At 67.6% G+C, this 24,219-nt stretch overlaps 2 protein-coding genes across 2 annotated transcripts; both read right to left on the reverse strand.

Moving 5' to 3' along the window:
• Positions 1-264: 264 nt before the first annotated feature.
• Positions 265-16,386, reverse strand: CADM4 (cell adhesion molecule 4). The gene is given in 11 exon segments (XM_072848183.1): positions 265-371; positions 1,046-1,174; positions 2,115-2,287; positions 2,409-2,499; positions 3,688-3,852; positions 4,509-4,631; positions 4,634-4,639; positions 6,757-6,909; positions 9,237-9,383; positions 14,137-14,240; positions 16,322-16,386. Coding segments are annotated over 11 exon segments (1,263 nt in total).
• Positions 16,387-19,498: 3,112 nt separating this feature from the next.
• RPS19 (ribosomal protein S19) lies at positions 19,499-22,772 on the reverse strand. Its single transcript, XM_072848212.1, has 6 exons — positions 22,688-22,772; positions 22,523-22,593; positions 22,033-22,133; positions 21,761-21,944; positions 19,650-19,704; positions 19,499-19,552 (listed from the first exon to the last, which is right to left on the reverse strand). The coding sequence occupies exons 2-6, from the start codon at positions 22,591-22,593 to the stop codon at positions 19,526-19,528; spliced, it is 438 nt and encodes a 145-aa protein (XP_072704313.1). The 5' UTR covers positions 22,688-22,772; the 3' UTR covers positions 19,499-19,525.
• Between the last annotated feature and the right edge of the window lie 1,447 nt (positions 22,773-24,219).

Here is a 24,219-nt window from a genome sequence, read left to right on the forward strand (position 1 = left end):
CCCCATCCCCCCATGTCCCCCTTGTCCCCCCCCGTGTCCCCCATCCCCCCGTGTCCCCCATCCCCCCATGTCCCCCATCCCCCGTCCCCCGTGTCCCCCGTCCCCCCGTGTCCCCCATCCCCCCGTGTCCCCCATCCCCCCGTGTCCCCCATCCCCCCGTGTCCCCCGTCCCCCGTGTCCCCCATCCCCCCGTGTCCCCCGTCCCCCGTGTCCCCCATCCCCCCGTGTCCCCCATCCCCCCGTGTCCCCCCTCCCCCGTCCCCCTCAGATGAAGAACTCCTCCTTCCTCTTCCCGGCCTCCCCCCCCAGGAAGGCCTCCCGCGCCTCCCCGTGCTCCTCCAGCCCGCTGGCCTCGTGCGTCAGGTACGACCCTGCGCCTGTCCGTCAGCCACGGACACGCCCACGGACACGCCCACTCGACCACGCCCCTCCAGGCCCCGCCCCGCCCAGGCGCCCCCCCCCCCCATCCCCATCCCCTGCCCCAGCCTAGTGCTGCTGGAGGCTCCCGGCCACGCCCCTGTCTCTAGCCCCGCCCACCGTTGCCCGGCCCCGCCCACCACACACACCCCTCCCCACCACGCCCCTGCAGCGCGTCTGGCTCCTCCCCTCAGCCGAGCCCCGCCCCCTAACAAGCCCTGCCCCTCTTAAGCTCCACCCTCTGCCCCATCCACCCAGCCCCGCCCCTCATAACAAGCCCCGCCCTCCGCCCTTCCATCAAGCCCCGCCCCTCTTAAGCTCCACCCTCCACCCAGCCCCACCCCTCATAACAAGCCCCGTCCCCACCCCTCCCACCTAGCCCCGCCCCATAACAAGCCCCGCCCTCCTCCCCTTCAGCCAGCCCCGCCCCTCGTAACAAGCCCCACCCCCGCAGCCCCGCCCCGCGGCTTACAAGCCCGCCCCCGCGTAGCCCCGCCCCCTACCCCAAACCCCACCCCTCGCAGCCTTCCCTCCCCATGTGCCCTCCCTCAAGGCCGCCCCCCAGCGCGACCCCGCCCCTCCCAGGCCCCGCCCCTCCGTGGCCCCGCCCCTCCGAGGCCCCGCCCACCTTTCTGGCGGATGGAGCACCAGACCATGGTGGCCAGGAGGCAGATGAGGAGGAAGACGAGCAGGGCCAGGATCCCCCCCACGATGGCGTAGGGCACCGCCCGCTGCGCCGCCACCACCGCCCCCGGGTCTGCGCGGGCGGCGCCGTCAGGCGGCCGTGGGGCGGCCGTGGGGCGGCCGTGGGGCGGGGGAGCCGGGGGAGCCGGGGGGCGGCGCCCCGAGTGTCGGTGGTGACGGTGGTGGGAGGGAGGGGTGTGGGGCTGGGGGATGTGGGGCAGGGGTGCTGTGGGGCGGCCGTGGGGTGGCAGTGGGGCAGAGGGAGCCGTGGGGCAGCACCCCGAGTGTTGGTGACGGTGGTGGGAGGGAGGGGTGTGGGGCTGGGGGTATGTGGGGCAGGGGGTGCTGTGGGGCAGCTATGGGGCGGCACCCCGAGTGTTGGTGACGGTGGTGGGAGGGAGGGGTGTGGGGCTGGGGGGATGTGGGGCAGGGGGTGCTGTGGGGCGGCCGTGGGGTGGCAGTGGGGCAGAGGGAGCCGTGGGGCAGCACCCCGAGTGTTGGTGATGGTGGTGGGAGGGAGGGGTGTGGGGCTGGGGGGGATGTGGGGCAGGGGTGCTGTGGGGTGGCTATGGGGCGGCACCCCGAGTGTTGGTGACGGTGGTGGGAGGGAGGGGTGTGGGGCTGGGGGGGGATGTGGGGCAGGGGGTGCTGTGGGGCAGCTATGGGGCGGCACCCTGAGTGTTGGTGACGGTGGTGGGAGGGAGGGGTGTGGGGCTGGAGGGGGATGTGGGGCAGCCGTGGGGCAGCCAAGGCACGGGCCAGAGCCCACCCCTCGCCACAGAGGATGGAGGAGCAGAGGCGGGTGGGTGGGGCCGGGAGGTGCCGCGGCTCGCCGTGGGGCAGCCGCGGGTCGCTATGGGGCAGCCGTGGGGCAGAGGGGCAGCCGGCAAACCGGGCAGAGCCCGCCCTTCGCCGCAGAGGACGGAGGGGCAGAGGCGAGCGGCGGCGACGCGGGGCCGCGGGTCGCCCGCGGGTCGCCGTGGGTCGCCGTGGGGCAGGCGTGGGGCGCTCACCGTAGACGACGAGGACGTAGTGGTCGGCGGCGCGGCCGTGGGGGTTGCCGGCCTGGCAGCTGTAGGTGCCGTTGTCCTGGGGGCCCAGCGCCGGCAGCGTCAGCACCTCGCCCTCCGCCCGCGCCCGCGCCGGCAGCGACTCGTTCCCCCGGCTCCAGGCGATCTCGGTGGGGCTGGGGGGGACGGGGACGGGGACGGGGAGGGCGGAGGGGGACGGGGCCACACACGACGGCACCGGTGTCCCCCCCCGTCGCCCCCCCGCGTCCCCGCCCCCGTCCCCGGGGCGCCGCTCACCGGGGGTTGCCGCTGACGGCGCAGGTCAGCACCAGGGTGTCCCCCTCCCGCAGGACGCTCTGCGAGGGGTGGATTCGCGCCGTGGGGGCGTCTGGGGGGGACGCGCGTCACCCGGGGGGACGCGCGCGTCACGCGCGCACACCCCCACCCCCCCCCGCACCCCGAGCGATGCGGCAGCCGCCCCAGGGGTCCCTCCCCCGTCCTGGTGTCCAGCGTCCCCACGCGTCCCCTGTGTCCCCCCACCTCCGGTCATCCCCGTGTCCCCCCACGTCCCCTGTGTCCCCCAGTGTCCCATGTCCCCCACCTCCTGTCATCCCATGTCCCCCCATGTCCCTGTGTCCCCCCCATGTCCCTGTGTCCCCCCCGTGTCCCCATGTCCCCCCGTGTCCCCATGTCCCCCGCATCCTGTCACACCCCCCAGTGTGCTCCCCAATGTCCCCTGTCCCCTCCATGTCCCCCCCGTGTCCCGGTGTCCCCCCAATGTCCCATCTCCCCCATGTCCCTGTGTCCCCCCTCCAATGTCCCCTGTCCCCCTCCATGTCCCCTGTCCCCTGTCACCTCCTGCTGTCCCCCCCAGTCCCCCCAGTCCCTCCCAGTCCCCCCAGTCCCCCCAGTCCCCGCTCACACTGGACGTCCAGCATGGACTGGGTCTGGTGGCACCGTCCCCTCCTGTCCCCGTGTCCCCTCTCCACGACCCCTGCCACCTCCTGCTGTCCCCCCCAGTCCCCCCAGTCCCCCCCAGTCCCCCCAGTCCCCCAGTCCCCGCTCACACTGGACGTCCAGCATGGACTGGGTCTGGTGGCACCGTCCCCTCCTGTCCCCGTGTCCCCTCCTGTCCCTGTGTCCCCTTCTCCATGACCCCTGCCACCTCCTGCTGTCCCCCCAGTCCCTCCCAGTCCCCCAGTCCCCCAGTCCCTCCGAGTCCCCCCAGTCCCCCCAGTCCCCGCTCACACTGGACGTCCAGCATGGACTGGGTCTGGTGGCACCGTCCCCTCCTGTCCCCGTGTCCCCTCCTGTCCCCGTGTCCCCTCCTGTCCCTGTGTCCCCTCTCCACGACCCCTGTCACCTCCTGCTGTCCCCCCCAGTCCCTCCCAGTCCCCCCAGTCCCCCCAGTCCCCGCTCACACTGGACGTCCAGCATGGACTGGGTCTGGTGGCACCGTCCCCTCCTGTCCCCGTGTCCCCTCCTGTCCCAGTGTCCCCTCTCCACGACCCCTGCCACCTCCTGCTGTCCCCCCCAGTCCCCCCAGTCCCTCCCAGTCCCCCCAGTCCCCGCTCACACTGGACGTCCAGCATGTACTGGGTCTGCCGGCGCTGGCCCCGCTCCAGGGCGGGGTGGGTGGCCTCGCAGGTGACGATGGCCCCGTGGTCCCTGCGCTCCACGCGCAGGCGCAGGACGCTGCGCTGCCGGAACACCTTCCCCCGCTGCTCCCGGCTGCTCGACCCTGGGACACCGGGGACACCGGGGACACCGGGGACACCGGGCTGGCACCGGGGACGCGGTGGCACGGGGACACGGTGGTGGCAGGGACGCGGGGACACGGTGGCGGCGGGGACGCGGTGGCGCGGGGAAGCCCGGCAGGGTCGCTGTGTCACCGTCCCAGGCCACGTGTCCCCAAGCCCACCGGGGTCCCCACGTCGCCACCAGGGTCCCCCTGTCCCCATCCTTGTCCCCACCAGTGTCCCCAACGCCACCAGGGTCCCCACGTCCCCATCAGGGTCCCCACGTCCCCATCCTTGTCCCCCCACGTCCCCAACCCCATCGAGGTCCCCGTGTCGCCATCAGGGTCCCCCATTGTGTCCCCCACCATGTCCCCACGTCCCCATCAGGGTCCCCACGTCCCCATCAGGGTCCCCATGTCCCCATCCTTGTCCCCCCGTGTCCCCAACCCCACCAGGGTCCCCACGTCCCCATCCTTGTCCTCCCGTGTCCCCCACGTCCCCATCAGGGTCCCCACCGTGTCCCCAACCCCCAGGGTCCCCCGTCCCCAACGCCAGCGGGTCCCCCATCCCCACGGCCCCCAGGGCCCCGTCCCCAACCCGGCCCCCGCGTCCGTCCCCCCCGGGTCCCCGCCGCACCCCCGGCGTCCCCCGGCGTCACCTTTGAGCCCGCGGCGGTCGCGGTACCAGCGCAGGGTGGCGGGGGGCCGGGCGCGGGGCACCAGGCAGCTCAGCTCCACCTCCCCCTCCACCGCCGCCTCCACCGCCTCCACCACCGGGTTCTCGGGGGCACTGCCGGGGGACGGGGGACAGGGGACAGGGGACATGGACAGGGGGACAAGGACAGGGGACAGGGACATGGCAGGGACAGGGGGACAAGAGACAGGGGGACAGGGGACATGGACAGGGACAGGGGACAAGGGACATGGCAGGGGACAGGGGACATGGGGGACAAGGGATGAGGGACAGGGGACATGGCAGGGGACAGGGGACATGGGGGACAAGGGACAGGGGGACAGGGGACATGGACAGGGGACAGGGACATGGACAGGGACAAGGGACATGGCAGGGGACAGGGACATGGGGGACAAGGGACAGGGGGACAGGGGACATGGACAGGGGGACAGGGGACATGGACAGGGGACAAGGGACATGGCAGGGGACAGGGACATGGGGACAAGGGACAGGGGACAGGGACATGGCAGGGGACAGGGGGACAAGAGACAGGGGACAGGGACATGGACAGGGACAGGGACAAGGACATGGCAGGGACAGGGACATGGGGACAAGGATGAGGGACAGGGGACATGGCAGGACAGGGACATGGGGACAAGGACAGGGGACAGGGACATGGACAGGGGACAGGGACATGGACAGGGACAAGGACATGGCAGGGGACAGGGACATGGGGACAAGGACAGGGGACAGGGACATGGACAGGGGGACAGGGACATGGACAGGGACAAGGACATGGCAGGGACAGGGACATGGGGACAAGGACAGGGGGACAGGGGACATGGCAGGGGACAGGGGGGACAAGAGACAGGGGGACAGGGGACATGGACAGGGGACAGGGGACAAGGGACATGGCAGGGGACAGGGGACATGGGGGACAAGGACAGGGGGACAGGGACATGGACAGGGGGACAGGGGGACAAGAGACAGGGGGACAGGGACATGGCAGGGGACAGGGACATGGGGGACAAGGGATGAGGGACAGGGACATGGCAGGGACAGGGACATGGGGGACAAGGGACAGGGGGACGAGACAGGGGGACAGGAGTCAGGGGACATGGGGACAGGGGACATGGGAGACAAGGGACAGGGGACAGGAGGACAGGGGATGGGGACAGGGACAGGGGACAGAGGACATGGGGACGGGGGGACAGGGGACGGAGGACATGGAGGACAGGGGACATGGGGGACAGGGGACAAGGGGGACAAGGGACAGGGGATGGGGGGACAAGGGACAGGAGAGAGGGAATGGGGGACATGGGGACAAGGGTCGTGGGGACAGGGGATGGGGGACAGGAGACAGGAGGACAAGGGACAGGGGACATGAGGACAAGGGGACGGGGGGACAAGGGACATGGGGACAGGGGATAGGGACAGGGGGACACGGGGGAACAAGGGACAGAGGGGACGAGGACATGGGGAGGGACGGGGGAGGGACACGGGATGAGGGGACACGGGGACAGGGGACAAGGATGGGGACAAGGGATGGGGGACAAGGGACAAGGGTGAAGGATGGGGGGACGAGGACACGGGGACGAGGGACGTGGGGGGAGGGGCGCGAGGGGACGAGGGGGACATGTCTCCATGTCCCCAACGCGTCCCCTCATGTCCCCACGTGTCCCCGAGGAGGACAGAGACCCAGTTTCGGGCGTCCTGGGGGTGGTGGGGGCAGGAACCGCTGCCGTGTCCCCCCCAACCCCGCGTCCCCTCCCATCCCTAACGTGTCCCCACCTGTCCCCAGATGTCCCCACGTGTCCCCTCCCATCCCTAACGTGTCCCCACGTGTCCCCAGATGTCCCCAAGGAGGACAGAGACCCAGTTTCGGGCGTCTTGGGGGCAGGAACCGCTGCCGTGTCCCCCACAACCCCGCGTCCCCAAGTGTCCCCTCCCATCCCTAACGTGTCCCCACGTGTCCCCAGATGTCCCCACGTGTCCCCTCCCATCCCTAACGTGTCCCCACGTGTCCCCAGATGTCCCCACGTGTCCCCTCCCATCCCTAACGTGTCCCCAGATGTCCCCACGTGTCCCCACGAACGACGACGATCCCGTTTGGGGCGTCTCGAGGGCGGTGGAGGCAGGAACCGCCACCGCGTCCCCCCGCCACGTCCCCGTCCCTCTCCGCGTCCCCGCGGGTGTCCCCAGACGTCCCCGCGGGCGTCCCCGGGTGTCCCTACCGAGGACGGTGAGGGTGGCGATCTGGTGGTGGGTGTCATCGGCGTAGAGCTGGCAGAAGTAGCCGCCCTCGTCCTCCAGCCGGGCGCGGGCCAGGCGCAGGCGCAGGCGTCGCCGGCTGAACTCCGCCAGCTGGAACCGCTCGTCCTTCAGCGCTGGGGTGGGGACACGGGGACGCCGGTGTCACCCGCGGGGGCGCACGGGGTCCCGCGGCCACCCGCGGCACCCCGCGGCCACCCGCGGCCACCCTACGGCCACCCGCGGGGAACCCGTAGCGAGGCTACGGCCACCCACCGCTCGTCCTTCAGCGCCGGGGTGGGGACGCGGGGACGGCTGGTGTCACCCGCGGGGGCACCCGGCCACCCGCAGACACCCCACGGCCACCCGTGGGGACCCGTGGCCACCCCACGGGCACCTACTGTGACCCACGGGGACTCACAGCCGCCATGGGGTCCCATGGCCAACACGAGGCCACCCTATGGCCACCGTAGGGCCACCACAGGACCACTGCGGCCACCTTACAGCCACCCCGGAGCCCCATGGCCACCCCAAGGTCCCTATGGCCACCACAGGACCCCATGGCCACCCTGAGGCCCCCACGGCCACCACAGGACCCCATGGCCACCACAGGGCCACCCTGGAGCCACCCCAAGACCCTCGTGGCACCCTATGGCCACCTCAAGGTCCCTACAGCCACCCCAAGGTCCCCATGGCCACCCTGAGGCCACTACAGGGTGACCCTGCAGCTCCATGGCCACCGCAAGGTCCCCATGGCCACCACAGGGCCACCCTAGAGCCCCACGGCCACCCTGAGGTCTCCACGGTCATCCTGAGGCCACCACAGGGCCACCCTGCAGCTCCATGGCCACCCTGAGGTCTCCATGGCCACCCCAAGAACCCCATGGCCACCACAGGGCTACCCTAGATCCCCACGGCCACCCTACCGCCACCCTGGAGCCCCACGGCCACCCCGAGGTCCCCACGGCAACCCTGAGGCCACCACAGGGCCACCCTGCAGCTCCACGGCCACCCAGAGGCCACCCTGGAGCCCCACGGCCACCCCGAGGTCCTCACGGCCACCCTGCAGCTCCACGGCCACCCAGAGGCCACCCTGGAGCCCCACGGCCACCCCGAGGTCCCCATGGCCACTCTGAGGCCACCACAGGGCCACCCTGCAGCTCCACGGCCACCCAGAGGCCACCCTGGAGCCCCACGGCCACCCCGAGGTCCTCACGGCCACCCTGAGGCCACCACAGGGCCACCCTGCAGCTCCACGGCCACCCAGAGGCCACCCTGGAGCCCCACGGCCACCCCAAGGTCCTCACGGCCACCCTGAGGCCACCACAGGGCCACCCTGCAGCTCCACGGCCACCCAGAGGCCACCCTGCAGCCCCACGGCCACCCCGAGGTCCCCATGGCCACTCTGAGGCCACCACAGGGCCACCCTGCAGCTCCACGGCCACCCAGAGGCCACCCTGGAGCCCCACGGCCACCCCGAGGTCCTCACAGCCACCCTGAGGCCACCACAGGGCCACCCTGCAGCTCCACGGCCACCCAGAGGCCACCCTGCAGCCCCACGGCCACCCCGAGGTCCCCATGGCCACTCTGAGGCCACCACAGGGCCACCCTGCAGCTCCACGGCCACCCAGAGGCCACCCTGGAGCCCCACGGCCACCCCGAGGTCCCCATGGCCACTCTGAGGCCACCACAGGGCCACCCTGCAGCTCCACGGCCACCCAGAGGCCACCCTGGAGCCCCACGGCCACCCCGAGGTCCTCACGGCCACCCTGAGGCCACCACAGGGCCACCCTGCAGCTCCACGGCCACCCAGAGGCCACCCTGCAGCCCCACGGCCACCCCGAGGTCCTCACGGCCACCCTGAGGCCACCACAGGGCCACCCTGCAGCTCCACGGCCACCCAGAGGCCACCCTGCAGCCCCACGGCCACCCCGAGGTCCTCACGGCCACCCTGAGGCCACCACAGGGCCACCCTGCAGCTCCACGGCCACCCAGAGGCCACCCTGGAGCCCCACGGCCACCCCGAGGTCCTCACGGCCACCCTGAGGCCACCACAGGGCCACCCTGCAGCTCCACGGCCACCCAGAGGCCACCCTGCAGCCCCACGGCCACCCCGAGGTCCCCATGGCCACTCTGAGGCCACCACAGGGCCACCCTGCAGCTCCACGGCCACCCAGAGGCCACCCTGGAGCCCCACAGCCACCCCGAGGTCCCCATGGCCACCCTGAGGCCACCACAGGCCACCCTGGAGCCCCACGGCCACCACAGGGCCACCACAGGGCCCCTACGGCCACCCCAAAACCTCCTCAGAGCCACCATCCGTGTCCCCTCCCTGTGTCCTCACCGCGGGTGCCATTAAAGCAGAGGGTCTGCCGGGCGGGGGTCTGGATGCGTCCCCCGTCCCTGCGTCCCCCAGTGTCCCCTCCCTGTCCCCGTGTCCGTCCCCGTGTCCCCGTGTCCTCACCGCGGGTGCCGTTGAAGAAGAGGGTCTGCCGGGCGGGGTTCTGGATGACAACGATGGAGCCGTCGTACTGGTGCAGGTGACAAGTGATCTCGGCCGTGCCACCCTCCAGCACCGTCACGTTCTCCGCCTGCACCTCCTGCGCCCGCCCTGGGGACAACGGGGACAGCGTCACCGGGGCGGGGACACCCACACCGGGGTGCTGGGGACATCGGGGACACTGTCACTGGGGACACCCGCACCCAACACGGTCACGTTCTCCGCCTGCACCTCCTGTGCCCGCCCTGGGGACAGCGTCACCAAGAGGGGGACAGCCTGGGGACACTGTTATCGGGGACACCATCACTGGGGACACCATCACAGGGGACACTAACACTGGGGACACTGGCACCAGGGACACCCACACCGGGGTGCTGGGGACATCGGGGACACCGACACTGGGGACATCATCACTGGGGACACCAACACTGGGGACCCTAACACTGGGGACACTGCCACCAGGGTGCTGGGGACACTGGGGACACTGACACTGGGGACATCATCACTGGGGACACCAACACTGGGATGCTGGGGACATTGGGGACACCATCACAGGGGACACCGACACTGGGGACATCATCACTGGGGACACCAACAGTGGGGACACTGCCACCAGGGTGCTGTGGACATTGGGGACACCAACACTGGGGACACTGACACCAGGAACACCCACACCGGGGTGCTGGGGACATCGGGGACACCGACACTGGGGACATCATCACTGGGACACCCACACTGGGATGCTGGGGACACTGGGGACACCATCACAGGGGACACTAACACTGGGGACATCATCACTGGGGACACCAACACTGGGGACACTAACACTGGGGACACTGGCACCAGGGACACCCACACCGGGGTGCTGGGGACATCGGGGACAGAGACACTGGGGACATCATCACTGGGGACACCAACACTGGGGACCCTAACACTGGGGACACTGACACCAGGGTGCTGGGGACATTGGGGACACCGACACTGGGGACACTGACACCAGGAACACCCACACCGGGGTGCTGGGGACACTGGGGACACCGACACCGGGGACATCATCACTGGGGACACCAACACTGGGGTGCCAGGGACATTGGGGACACCATTAGTGGGGACACTGACACTGGGGACACCCACACTGGGGACACTGACACCAGGGACACCCACACCAGGGTCCTGGGGACACCACGGACACCGACACCGGGGACTTTATCACTGGGGACGCCAACACTGGGGTGCCAGGGACATTGGGGACACCATCACTGGGGACACCATCATAGGGGACACTAACACTGGGGACACTGGCACCAGGGACACCCACACCGGGGTGCTGGGGACATCGGGGACACCGACACTGGGACATCATCACTGGGGACACCAACACGGGGGTACCAGGGACATTGGGGACACCATCACAGGGGACACTAACACTGGGGACATCATCACAGGGGACACCAACACTGGGGACACTAAAACTGGGGACACTGGCACCAGGGACACCCACACCGGGGTGCTGGGGACATTGGGGACACTGACACTGGGGACCCCAACACTGGGGACCCTACCCCGGGGGACACTGCCACCAGGGTGCTGGGGACACTGGGGACACCGACACTGGGGACATCATCACTGGGGACACCAACACTGGGATGCTGTGGACATTGGGGACACCATCACAGGGGACACCGACACTGGGGACACTGGCACCAGGGACACCCACACCGGGGTGCTGGGGACACTGGGGACACCGACACCGGGGACATCATCACTGGGGACACCAACACGGGGGTACCAGGGACATTGGGGACACCATCACAGGGGACACTGCCACCAGGGACACCCACACCAGGGTGCTGGGGACATTGGGGACACTGACACTGGGGACATCATCACTGGGGACCCTAACACGGGGGACACTGCCACCAGGGTGCTAGGGACATTGGGGACACCGACACTGGGGACACTGACACCAGGAACACCCACACCGGGGTGCTGGGGACACTGGGGACACCGACACCGGGGACATCATCACTGGGGACATCAACACTGGGGTGCCAGGGACATTGGGGACACCATCACAGGGGACACTGACACTGGGGACACCCACACTGGGGACACTGACACCAGGGACACCCACACCAGGGTCCTGGGGACACTGGGGACACCGACACCGGGGACTTTATCACTGGGGACGCCAACACTGGGGTGCCAGGGACATTGGGGACACCATCACTGGGGACACCATCATAGGGGACACTAACACTGGGGACACTGGCACCAGGGACACCCACACCGGGGTGCTGGGGACACTGGGGACACCGACACTGGGGACACTGTCACTGGGGTGCTGGGGACACTGTCACTGGGGTCACCCACCCTCCAGCACCGTCACGTTCTCCACCTGCACCTCCTGCGCCCACCCTGGGGACAGTGGGGACAGCGTCACCGAGGGGGGGACAGACTGGGGACACCGACACCAGGGTGCTGGGGACATCAGGGACACCCACACTGGGGACACCATCACTGGGGACACCCACACTGGGGACACTGGCACCAGGGACGCCCACACCGGGGTGCTGGGGACACGGAGGACACCCCCAGTGGGGACATTGGCACCAGGGACACCCACACCGGGGCGCTGGGGACATCAGGGACACCGACACTGGGGACACCGAGGACACCGGGGACACCAACACCGGTCACACCATCACGGGAGACCCCGACACCGGTGACACACATGGGACACTGGCGGTGGCAGCTCGGGGACACCTGCCCTGGTGACAGCGGGATCACCGGGGACACCGTCCCTGGGGACAGTGACGGTGTCACGGCCCCCGGCTGCCTGGGTCCCCCCGCCTCGTCACTGTCCCCTCGTTAGGGTCCTCGGCGTCACCTCCGGTTGCCGTGACGCTGCCGGGCTGTCACGGGGGGGCGAGGGGGGCGGGGGTGTGACACCACGACGACACGGGGAGGGGGGTGACATCGTATTTTCGCTGTGTCAGCACAATCCCCCCCTCAGGGTCGCCACGGCGACCGCGGCGTCACCACCAAGGTCGTCACCGCGCCAAGGTCACCCCCGACCCCAGGGGGTTCCAGGGGGACCCAGGCACCGGGGGAGGGGACCCAGGCGTCCGGGTGCTGCCCACGGAGGTGACACGGGGACAAGGGACACTTTGTTCCCGTTGTCACCCCCCCCCCCCGTGTCCCCTCCCGGATGCCTGGGTCCCCCAGTGGGTGCTGGGTGGGGAGGGGAGGCGCCCGGCCGCCTGGGTCCCCCCCAGGCCGGAGGAGGGGGGGTGACAATGGCCCTTTTCTGTGCCACCCGCGCGGGGACAGGCCGGCGCCGCCTGGCACCTCGGCGAGGACCCAAGCGTCCGGGAGGGGACAAGGGACGGAGCGATGGCACCCCCTCGGCGAGGGTGGGGACCGGGGCGTCCCCAGGGTGAGGGGACGCAGGGACACGGAGGTAGGGGGACACCGGGAGACGCGAGGACGTTGGGCTGAGGGGACAATGACACGAGGGTGACAGGGACCCGTCCACGAGGGTGCGGGTGTCACCAGCGCATGAGGACGTGGGGACACCCGGCCACGGGAGCGTGGGGACACTGGCACGAGGGTGAGGGACACCCGTCCACGAGTGTCACCAGCGCACGAAGGTGTGGGGACACTGGCACGAGGTGTCACCGGTGCACGAGGGTGAGGGACACCCGGCCATGACGGTACAAGTGTCACCGGCCCATGAGGACATGGGGACACCCGGCCACAGGGGTGAGGGACGCTGACACGAGGGTGAGGGGACACTGACACGAGGGTACGGGTGTCACCGGCGCACGAGGGTGAGGGACAACCGGCCACGAGGGTGCAGGTGTCACCGGTCTTCAAGGGTGGGGGACACCCGGCCAGGAGGGTGAGGGGACACTGGCAGGAGGGTGAGGGGACAGTGACACGAGGGTCCGGGTGTCACCGACCCATGAGGGTGACGGACGCCCATCTACGAGTGTCACCAGCGCACGAGGACGTGGGGACACCCAGCCACGAGGGTGAGGGGACACTGTCACACGAGGGTAGGGGGGGTCACCCGGCCACAGGGGTACGGGGACGGTGGCACGAGGGAGAGGGGACACCCGGCCACGAGGCTACGAGTGTCACTGGCCCACGAGGGTGACAGCCAGCCGGCCATGAGAGGGGGGGGGACACTGACGTGAGGGTGAGGGGACACGCGGCCAGGAGGGTGAGGGGACATTGGGGATGTGGGGACAGCGACAGCCGAGGGCGCAGCGTCACCCCCCCCACATGGGGACACCGGGATGCTCGGGGGGCGGGGGGGGGGGTGACAGGGCCACCCGAGGGCGCAGGGTCACCCCCCCACTGCGTGGGGACACGGGGATGGACAGGGACACCCGTGGGGTCACGGGGTGGGAAGGAGCCCCCCTCTCGGTGTCCCCAACATGTCCCCAGGCCGCGGTGGCGGGGACACAGGACAAAGCCACCCCCAGGGGACCGATGGGGACGGGAAGGGGGGGGGAACGACGACACACAGCGAAACGCCACCCCCAACCCATCCGCAGCCCCCCCGGGGGTTACAACCTTGGGGACAGGGAGGGGACGGTGGCGGGGGACACGGGGAGGGGACGGACACAGGTCCCCGTGTCCTCGGGGAGCGCGGGGCAGGGGGGCTGCGGCAGAGGCTGGCGGCGGTTTGGGGGGGGGGGATGCGGCCCTAAAACGGCGGGGGTGGGGGTTGGGGTCACCCGGGTGTGGGGACAAGGGGGATGGGGACAACTTGGGGGGGGACACGACACAGACAAGAATGTAGGGGGCCGGGGGGCGATGTGGGGGCTGGGGGGTAATTTCGGGGGTGTCTTACCCTGTCCGGCGGCCCAGAGCAGGATGAGGCCCGGCAGCAGCGCGGGGCGCAGGGGGGCGCGGGGGGCTGCATGGCGGCTGCCGCGTCCCGCTGCCGCTCCCCACCTGCCGGGCCCGAGGATAATGTATGCTAATGAGATGCGAGAGGCTGGGCCAATGGGGGAGGAGGAGGAGGAGGAGCCGTGGGATGAAGGCGAGGGGAGGCGGGGGGGGGGTTGGTGTTTACAGGCCCCATGCGGGTGGGAAGGGGGGGCACCCCGGGATGATGTCGGGCACCCCAGGGTGGGGTTGGGGACCCCAGGGTGGGATGGGGCACCCCAGGGTGGGGTGAGGGCACCCTAAGATGGGATAGGGGCACCCCAAAATGGGATTGGGGACCCCAGGGTGAGATTGGGGACCCCAGGGTGGGATGAGGACACCCCACGATGGGATGGGGGTACCCCAGGGTGGGATTGGGGACCCCAGGGTGGGATGAGGACACCCCACGATGGGATGGGGGTACCCCAGGGTGGGATGGGGGGACCCTAAGATTGGATGGGGGCACCCCAGGGTGGGGTTGGGGCACCCCAAGATGGGATGGGGGCACCCTACAACGAGATCGGGCACCCCAAGGGGGAATGGGGTACCCCAGGGTGGGGCTGGGGCACCCCAAGGCAGGATCACGGACCCCAAGCCAGACTGGGGCACCCCGAGGGGGAAGGCTGCACCCCAACATAGGATGGGAACACCCCAAGCCAGGACTGGGGTATCCCAGGGTGGGATCGGGGCACCCCAAAGTGAGATTGGAGTACCCCAGGATGACATTAGGCACCCCAAGCCAGAACTGGGGCACCCAAGGGTGAGATTGGGGCACCCCAAGCCAGAATTGGGGCACCCCAGAATGTGATCAGGGCCCCCCAAGCCAGGCTCAGGGCACCCCAAATTGAGACTGGACACCCCAAACCAACATTGGGGCACCCCAAGGTGGGGTTCAGGTACCCCAGGGTGACATTGGGGTACCCCTAGCCAGAATTAGGGTACCACAGGGTGGGACTGGGGCACCCTAGCGGGAATGGGGTACCCTAAGACAGGCTCAGAGCACCCCAAGCCAAAACTGGGGTACCCCAGGGTGGGATCGGGGCACCCTAAGGTGACATTGGGGCACCCCAAGATGGAATCGGGCACCCCAGGGTGGGATCAGGCACCTCAAGGGAGAATAGGGCACCCCAGGGTGACACTGGGGCACCCCAAGCCAGAACTGGAGCACCCTAGGATATGATTTGGGCACCTCAAGCCAGAACTGGGGCACCCCAAGGGCAAATGGGGCACCCTAGGGTGTGATTTGGGCACCCCAAGGGGGAATAGGGCACCCCAGGGTGACATTGGGGTCCCCCAGGGTGGGACTGGGGCACCCCAAGGGGGAATGGGGCACCCCAGGGTGACATTGGGGCACCCCAAGCCAGAATTGGGGTCCCCCAGGGTGGGACTGAGGCACCCCAAGGGCAAAAGGGGCACCCTAGGGTGTGATTTGGGCACCCCAAGGGGGACTGGGGCACCCCAGGGTGACATTGGGGCACCCCAAGCCAGGCTCAGAGCACCCCAAGCCGAGCCGGCGTCACCCCAAGCCGTCTCCCAGCCCAACGGCGGTGGCGTTGCCGGCGCCGGCGGGGAGGGGGCAGTTTCTATGGCAGCCCTCGCCCCCCCCGGCAGCGCCGAACAAAGCCGCGACTCAGCGCCGGCCCTGCTGAACAGGGCGGCCATTCTGCGCCGCCGGGCGCCGGGGGGTCTGGGGGGGGCCCCCGACATCGGCCTTTTGGGGCCCTTTGTCCCCGTTTCGGCCTCCCGCGGCCGGACCCCCGCGAAGCCGCTCGGGATGCGGGGCACGTTTTAGGCCGAGCGGCTCCAAAACCCACCTTTTTTGGCTCAAAAAGTGGGCCGTTGGTGTGGCAGCGCCCCAAAACGAGCTGAAACGCGGCCAAAGTGGGTGAAACGTGGCCAAAATGGGGCTAAACGGGGCCCAAACGGGTGAAATGGGGCCAAAATGGGGCTAAAAGGGTCCCAAATGGGTGAAACGGGTTCAAAATGGGGCTAAATGGGACCGAAATGGGTGAAACAGGGCCAAAATAGGGCTAAACAGGGCCTAAATGGGGCTAAACGGGACCCAAACGGGGCGTACGGGTGACAATGGGGAATGGGGGGGCACTTACGGGAGGAACCGGCGTTGGGAACGAAGCCGCAGCACCATCCTCAGCTGGGCGTGGGGACAAGACATGGGGGCAGTGCAAAACCACCCCCAATTCCTGCATCTTTAACCCTAAATTCCCTCGGGGGGATGAGTTCTGGCGGCCACAAAGGCCTTGAGCAAGGGAACCCCGTGGTGTGCAGGAGCGGGGTAATATAGGAGGAGGGCTGGACCCTCACACCCGCCCCTCTGAAGGGATACACCGAGGACCCGGGGCTGGCTTCTCCCAGTGGGCAGGGAGTGGGAGAACCGGTCCTGCCATAGCCCGGAGCCTGGGCGGTGGTGACGCCTTTTGGGGATGCAAGTGAAGGCATGGCAGGAGGGTACGGAGGGGAAACGGAGTGCGTGGGAGGGAAGTGAAAAGCAGGGGCTGCTCTGGGGGGGGTCACCCACTCGCTCCGGAGCGGGGAAGGCCGCCATCACCCACCGCAGCCATAGGGGAGACCGCCCGGGGAGGAGCTCAAACACCTGAAGGGCGAGGCCGACGGCGGAATGGCGAACCCCCGCCCGCTCGTGAGGGGTTGGAAGGCGGCAGGGCCCGGGAACTCACCGCTCACGACCGCGGTGGGGGGGGAACCGCCGCTGCCGGAGGGACGCGGGAAAATGGCGGCGGCCGCGGAAACACCCGCCGCGCCTTTCCCGCCCTTCTTGCGGCCACGCCCCCCTCCCGACGGCTCGACCAATCAGCGGCCGCATCCTCGCTCCCCCCCCGCCTCCCGCGCATGCGCGGTGCAGGCGGCACGTGCCGCCGCTCCCCTTCCTCCGCCAGACCTGAGGTAAACCTCGGCTCCCGGAGGCGAAACGAGGCTTTCCTGAGGTAAAAAACTTCATTTCCTGAGGTAAAATCATGAGGGGAAAAGGGTTTTCCAGCCATTTTCCTAACGCGGACGTCGATGGCAGCGGCAACCGCCTCTGGAGGGACGAGGGCCGGGACGGAGCGAAGGGTAAGCCGTGGAGACGCAGTTTTTGGCGGGAATCGCCAGTTTTCGCTGTTGTAGACCTCCAAAAATCCACCTTTTCCCCCCTCTTCTCACACGCCCAAGCACGAATCTCCACGCAGGAGGAAACCCCCACAGAGAACTGGCCCCAAAATACCCACTTTCCCCCTTCCCAAGAGGCAAAAAAGGCTTTTTTCCACCCCAAAAGCAGCGCAGCCGACTGTACACCTGCTTGGCTCTTCCACCCCCCTTTGTACCCTTATTTAATTGCACAATTTGTTAGGTTTTGCTAAATCCCCTCGTTTCGCTGTGACTCCAGCACCCAAACTGCCCCGTTTTGCCCAGGGTTCAGCCCCCGCTCCCTCCAAACCGCCCGATTCCCCCCAAAACCCTCCACTTGCAGCTAAAAATGTACATTTTCAGCCAAAAGTGTGTTTCCCCCCGACCTCATCCTCTTGAAAGTTGCAGATTTTGGAGATCAGCGACATCTCACAGAAGCGGACACCCAAAACTGGGGCGTTTTAGCTTTCTCCCCACATTTTGTCCCCGACTGGGGCTGCGGGCTCCCCAATAATGTGCCATTTTGGGCAAAAACCTCTCATTTTTGACTAAAAATCCCTATTTTTTCACAGCAACCAGAGAAGCCGCTCCCCGCCCCCAACGCCCTGAAAACCACCCAAGCCCCCCCCCCCCCAAGTTCTTGCAGCTCCCCTCAATTTTGGGGGCATTTCCCAAAATTTTGGCACCCTCCCTCAATATTTTGGGGCAGTTTCCCACCATTTTTGGACCCCCCCACACCTATTATGGGGGCTTTTCCCACCATTTTGGGATCTCTCTAATATTTGGGGGGGCTTTTCGCACTACTGTGGGATCCCCTCCCCATTTTGGGGCAGTTTCCCCCTATTTATGGATCCCTCTAATATTTTGGGGTGGTTGCCCACCAGTTTGGGGGGGTTGCCCACCATTTTGGGAGCCCTCCCTTAATATTTTGGGAGCCTTTCCCACTGTTCTGGGGCACTTCCCCACCTCTTTGGGACCTCCGTACTATTTTGGGGATATTTCACATCATTTTGAAGTTCCCCCCTAATATTTGGGGGGGGGGGGCATTGACCCATTTTGCTCCCTCCCCCACTATTTTGGGGCATTTTCCCACCATTTTGGGACACCCCCCCCCCCCCATTGTGGGGTGGTTTCCCACTATTTTGGGGCACTTCCCCCCATTTTGGGATTCTCCCTCACATTTTGGGGTGGTTTCCCACCATTTTGAGATTCCTCCCTAATATTTTGGGGCACTTTCCCACTATTTTGGGATTCTCCCTCTGTATTTTCGGGTGTTTTGCCACCATTTTGTGCCCCCCCCCCAATCTTTGGGGGCTGTTCCCCACTGCTTTGGGGCACTTTCCCACTGTTTTGGGGTTCTCCCCACCACTTTTAGGGCAGCTCGCCCCATTTTGAGGTGGTTTCTCACTACTTTGGGGCACTTCCCTCCCATTTTGGGGTGGTTTCTCACTGTTTCGGGGCACTTCCCCCCATTTTGGACCAGTTTCCCACTACTTTAGGATGCTTCCCCCCCATTTTGGGGCGATTCCCCACTGTTTCAGGCCACTTCCCCCCATTTCAGGGTTCTCCCCCCCACATTTCCAGGCACTTTCCCACCGTTTTACGATTGTGCCTTGATCTTTGGGGGCTTTTCCCCACTACTTTGGGGCGCTTTCCCCCATTTTGGGGCAGTTTCCCAGTGTTTTGGGGTAAACTCCCCCATTTTGGGGTTCTCCCCCCCACTTTTGGGGCAGTTCCCCCCATTTCGAGGTGTTTTCTCACTACTTTGGGGCAGTTTCCCACTACTTTAGGCTGCTTTCCCCTCATTTTGGGTTTTTTCCCACTACTTTGGGGTGCTTTTCCCCTATTTTGGGGTGGTTCCCCACTGTTTTGGGACACTTTCCCCCCACTTTGGGGTTCTCCCTCCCCCATTTTGGGGCGCTTTCCTCCTCTTCTGGGGTGGTTCCCCACTGTTTCACAGCATTTCCCCCCCATTTGGGGGCACTTCCCCCCATTTGGGGGTTCTCCCCCCACTTTGAGACAGTTTCCCCTCATTTCAGGGTTCTCCCCTCCCCCCTTTTGGGGCACATTCCCATCATTTGGGGGTTCTCCCCCCACTTTTTGGGGCGCTTTCCCCCGTTTTGGGGCAGAGACCAGGCCAGGGGTTCCAGCGACTCCTTTATTGGGGTTCCTCAGTGCTTCCTGCCGGCGGCCGCCACCTGGGGGGAGGGGAGGCGTCAGGTGGCGGCCGCCCCAAAAAAAGGGGGGGGGAGGGGGGACAGAACCCCCCCGGCAGTGGGGAACCCCCAAACCCACCTGCCCGGCGATGCGGTCCAGGTCCCGCTGCCCCTGCGGGGTCAGCTTGCGCCCGCTGTGGGGGGAAACGGGGTTAAAATGGGGGAAACGGGGTTAAAATGGGGGGTCAAACAGGCGGAAACAGAGGAAAATGGGAGAAACAATGGGGGAAATGGCATTAAAAGGGGGGGAAATGGGGAGGAAATGGGGGAAAAAATAGCACTAAAAGGGAGAAACACGGGAAAAGGTGGTAAAAATGGGGAACTGTTAAAATAAGGGGAAATGGGGGTGATAAGGGGGAAACTGGGGGTGAAAACAGGTGCAGAGAATGGGAAATGGGGGTAAAAAAGGGGGAAGTGGTGTTGGAAGAGGAGGAATGGGTGGAAAGAGAAAAAATGGGCCCCAAAGGAGGGGGGGGCACTGTCAGGAAATAGAGAACGTGGGTAAAAACGGGGGAAACGGCATTGAAAGAGCAGGAAACAGCGTTTCAAAGGGGTAAATGGAGCTTAAAAGAGGAGAAACAGCGTCAAAAAGGGATAAAAATAAAGAAAACGGGGCTTAAACACAAAATGGGGTAAAAGGGAAACGGGGCTACAAAGGGAAACGGGGCTACAAAGGGGGAAACGGGGCTACAAAGGGAAACGGGGCTACAAGGGGAAACGGGGCTACAAAGGGGGAAACGGGGCTACAAAGGGAAACGGGGCTACAAAGGGGGAAACGGGGCTACAAAGGGGGAAACGGGGCTACAAAGGGGGAAACGGGGCTACAAAGGGAAACAGTGAGAGAGAAAACGGGAAACGGGTGGGAAGGGGAAAATGGGCTCCAAGGTGGAAACACTGCCAGAAAATGAAACTGGGGGCAAAAGCAGGGGAAAGTGTTAAAAGGCGGGAAACGGGGGTGAAAAGGGGTGGAGAGAACGGGAAATGGGGGAAAAAAGGGGGAAGTGGTGTTGGAAGAGAGGAAACGGGGGTGGAAAGGGGAAAAACAGGCTCAAAGGCAGGGGAAATGATGTCCGAGGTGCGGGAAACACTGCTACGGGTCCAAACGGGGGTAGAATCGGGGAACGGTGCTAAAAGCTGGGGAAATAAGGGTAGAAAATGAGAAAATTGGGGTAAAAAAAGCAAAAACAAGCTAGGAAATGGGCTTAAAACTGCGGGAAATGGCCCTAAAACCAGGAAACTGTTAAAACGCAGGGAAATGGGTAAAAAGGCAAGAAAAGCGTGGGACATGGGCTTAAAAACGGGGGAAATGGGGGGAAGCACAGAAATGGGGCCCAAGGTGGGAGAAACACGGGCAGAAAGTGAAACTGGGGGTAAAAACGGGAAACGGGTAAAACCGGGGGTAAACCCGCAACAACACGACGGGAAATGGGGTTAAAAATGGGGGAAGTGTTACAAATAAGGAAATTGGGGAAAAACCAAAAAAAAAAGTTCTCGGAATGCAGAAATGAAGGAAAAAGGGAATCAAAAATGTAAAAAAGTGCTGGGAAATGAGATGAAAAAAAAGAGGAAACGGTGTGGAAAGGGGGAGGAAAAGCCCCAAAAGGGGGGAAGAGAAAGAAAGGGGGAAGCAGAAGGGAAAGGGGAGGGGCGGAGCGGGGGACTCCCCGTGCCCCCGGGGCTCCCCCCGGTGTCCCCTCGTTGTCCCCTCCCGGTCCCCCCTGGTTCCCCCCCGTGTCCCCTCCCGGTGTCGCCCCCCGGTGTCCCCTCATTGTCCCCTCCCTGTGTCCCCTGTTCCCTTCCCCGGTGTCCCCCGGTTCCCCCGTGTCCCCACGTTCCCCTCCCGGTGTCCCCCGGTTCCCCCCGTGTCCCCACGTTCCCTCGGGTGTCCCTCGTTGTCCCCTCCCCGTGTCCCCCGTTCCCCCCCGGTGTCCCCTGGTTCCCCCGTGTCCCCTCCCGGTGTCGCTCCCCCCCGGTGTCCCCCGTTCCCTTCCCCCGGTGTCCCCCGGTTCCCCCGTGTCCCCTCACTCCCCCCGGTGTCCCCGGTTCCCCCGTGTCCCCACGTTCCCCTCGGGTGTCCCTCGTTGTCCCCTCCCCGTGTCCCCCGTTCCCCCCCGGTGTCCCTCATTGTCCCCTCCCCGTGTCCCCCGTTCCCTTCCCCGGTCCCCTCCCGGTGTCCCCGGTCCCCCGTACCCGTCCTGGTCCTTCTCCACCATCTTGAGCCCCTCCAGCGCCTGCAGGACGCGCCGGGCCACGCTACCGGAGCCGCGGCTGAAGTGGCTGGGCCGGACCCCCCGCCGCTGCCGCCCCCCGTACACCTTGGCCATGGAGCCCACGCCCGCGCCGCCCCGCAGGTAGAGGTGCCGGGCGGTGGAGGCTGCGGAGAACCGGTACCGGGTGAGCGCCGGGACCCTTCCCCACCCCCCCAACCCCGAACCGGGACCCCCCCCCCCCGCCCCGCTCACCCGCCCGCGTGTAGAACCAGTTCTCGTCGTAGGGCGCCAGCTCCTTGTGCTTCGCCAGCTTCACCGTGTCCGCCCACTCCGGTACCTTCAGCTTCCCCGACCTGCGCCGCGCCCGGGAAGCCCCGCCGGTGTCCCCGGTAAGCCCCGCCGGTGTCCCCGGTCACTACCCCCGGGACCCCCACCCCACCCCCCCCGCGACCCCGGGGACCCCCTTGGCCTCGCCGGACCCGCCCGGGACCCCCCCCACCCGGTAACCCCCTTCGCCTCCCCGGACCCGCCCGGGAACCCCCGGTAACCCGGGACTCTGCTCCGGTAACCGGGGACCCTCCCGGTAACCCAGGGACCCCCCCGGTAACCCAGGGACCCCCGGAGGACCCTCCCGCCACCCCCTTCAGTGTCCCGGGGACCTTCCTGGACCCCGGGGACTCCCCCCCTCCCGGAGCCCGCGGACGCTCCCGGTGCCCCTCCCGGTTCCCCGACCCGGCCTCACTTCTTGAGGAAGGCGGCCAACGCCCGCACGAACTCCTGCTGGTTCACGTCCTTCACCGTCACCCCGGGCATCTACCGGGACACAGCGGCCGCTCAGCCCCACTGCCCCCGGTATCCGGTACCCCCCCGCCCGCCCCGGGCCCAGCCCCGGAGCGGCGGCACCGACCTCGCTGCTGCCTCCTCGCGCGGCGGGACCGGAAGAGGCGGAGCCCGGGGCCGCCCGGGGGAAGGCGCAGGGCCGGCGCTCTCGCGAGAAACCTTCGGCCAATCCGCGGCTGCGAGGCTACGTGCCGGCCAATGGGCTGGCGCGAGGGGAGGTGGGCGGAGTGTTCCCTGGTACCACCCCTTAACCCCGAGGCACGCTGGGAGTTTGCGCCGTGTCGTGTGTCTTCCCACCCACCCCCCCCCCCCCATTGGAACGGTCCGGCCCGCTTGGCCCCGCCCACCGCGCTCGCCACTGATTGGCTGCTGCAGCGCGGGACGGAAAGGGCGGGAAGCGCCTGCCCGCTCCCCATTGGGTCCCCTCCCTCACGCCTTGCATGTAAGCCCGCCGCTGATTGGCTCCCTGCCACGCCGGCGGTTGAAAGACGCGCCCAGATTGGCCGGAGCGCGGCGCGGCCATCGCGCAGCCGGCCTCCCCCGCAGCCGCCGCCCCGGGCGGGTTCGGGGTCACCGCGACGCCTTTTGAGGCTAATTCGGCGCTTTTTGGGTTCCGGGAACCATCCCGGGGGCCGTGGAACCTTCCAGAAGCCGCCGGGGCCGTGCGCAAAGCGCTGCCTTTTATGGGGCCCGTGTGCAAACCCGCGGCCGGAGAGGGGAGGGTCCTGCGCACCCCCCCCCCCCCCCCACTGGGATTGGCCGAGCCGGCAAGGCGCCGTGCTCCCATTGGTTGAGCCGTCCCTGAGCCCGCCCCGGCGGGGTCCCCGTCCCCACCCGGCCGCCATTACCGGCCTGGCCACCACAGGGTGGTTTTGGGGACACACCCCCCCCCGCCCCGTGGTGTCCCCACGATGTCCCCGTGCCCCCCCCCCCCCCAGGCCACGCTCCCACACCTTTAAGAGGGGGCGTGGCCCGCCGTGGCCTTGGCCCCGCCCCCCCCCTCCCACCAGCCAATAGCAGTGCCACCACCACCCCCACCCGTGGGCGGTGACAGAGGCGAGGGGGCGGCGCCGGCTCTCCAAAGATTTACCGTTATTAAAAGAACTCGGTCACGTGACCCCGGCCCGGCCCCGCCCCCGCCCGGTCACCACGGCGACGGCGGGAGAGGGGGGGGCGGGGCGGGGCCTGGAATGCTCAGCGGGCGCCGCCCCCTCCCCCCCCGGCGGGCGAAGCGGGCGGGGCTTCGGCGGGGGCGGAGTCAGCGGGCGGGGGGGCGGAGGCAGAGGCGTCGGTGGGCGGGGCGTCGGGCGGGTCGGTGGGCGGGGCCTGCTCGGGGCGTGCCCGCCTGCATGATCTTCTGGCGAACCTCGCGGATCTTGAGCTGCAGGCAGACCTTGGTGGGGAAGATGTCGGCGAAGCGGGCCTGGAAGGCGGCTGTCGCCTGGGCTGGGGGACAGGGGACAGTCAGGGGGACATGGGGACAGGGGACAGACAGGGGGACACGGGGACAGACAGGGGGACAGGGGACATGGGGACGGGCAGGGGGACAGGGACAGGGGACAGACAGGGGGACACGGGGACAGGGGGACGGGCAGGGGA

Source organism: Ciconia boyciana, chromosome 30, assembly GCF_034638445.1.
Source record: "Ciconia boyciana chromosome 30, ASM3463844v1, whole genome shotgun sequence".
Lineage (NCBI taxonomy): Eukaryota > Metazoa > Chordata > Aves > Ciconiiformes > Ciconiidae > Ciconia > Ciconia boyciana.